At 41.0% G+C, this 290-nt stretch overlaps 1 protein-coding gene across 12 annotated transcripts in view; it reads right to left on the bottom strand.

Moving 5' to 3' along the window:
* LOC119585742 (mucin-5AC-like) overlaps positions 1–290 on the bottom strand; it is a 31,530-nt gene that overhangs the window by 12,905 nt on the left and 18,335 nt on the right. For 11 of the 12 annotated variants that reach the window (XM_037934441.1, XM_037934448.1, XM_037934443.1 and 8 more), the window contains exon 4: positions 92–253. In XM_037934441.1, coding sequence (XP_037790369.1) covers positions 92–253 — 162 coding nt within the window. The remainder of the gene's footprint in view (positions 1–91; positions 254–290) is intronic. The other variant, XM_037934447.1, reaches the window with a different exon arrangement.

Consider the following 290-nt stretch of genomic DNA (forward strand, 5'->3'; position numbering starts at 1 on the left):
GGCTCGTTACCTTAAATTTAATTTCAAGCAGCAACGAAAAAATATAAATGCGTGCAATATGTATGCATATATATCAACAATACCAACCCACCTTCGCCTTTCACGCAACACTCGCAACTGTCTCCACATTTTCCCTTCTTAACCTCCCGGGGTCTGCAGGTCTGTCGACACTTGCCACCTGCGTTCGAGCATCCTTCCTTCTCGTCTTCACATTCTTGATTTGGCTTTTTCGTGCGTTTATTTGCTCTCTTTCCTGTAAAAATAATAATGAATTTCACTGATTTGTTACA

Source organism: Penaeus monodon, chromosome 20, assembly GCF_015228065.2.
Source record: "Penaeus monodon isolate SGIC_2016 chromosome 20, NSTDA_Pmon_1, whole genome shotgun sequence".
Classification (NCBI taxonomy): Eukaryota; Metazoa; Arthropoda; class Malacostraca; order Decapoda; family Penaeidae; genus Penaeus; species Penaeus monodon.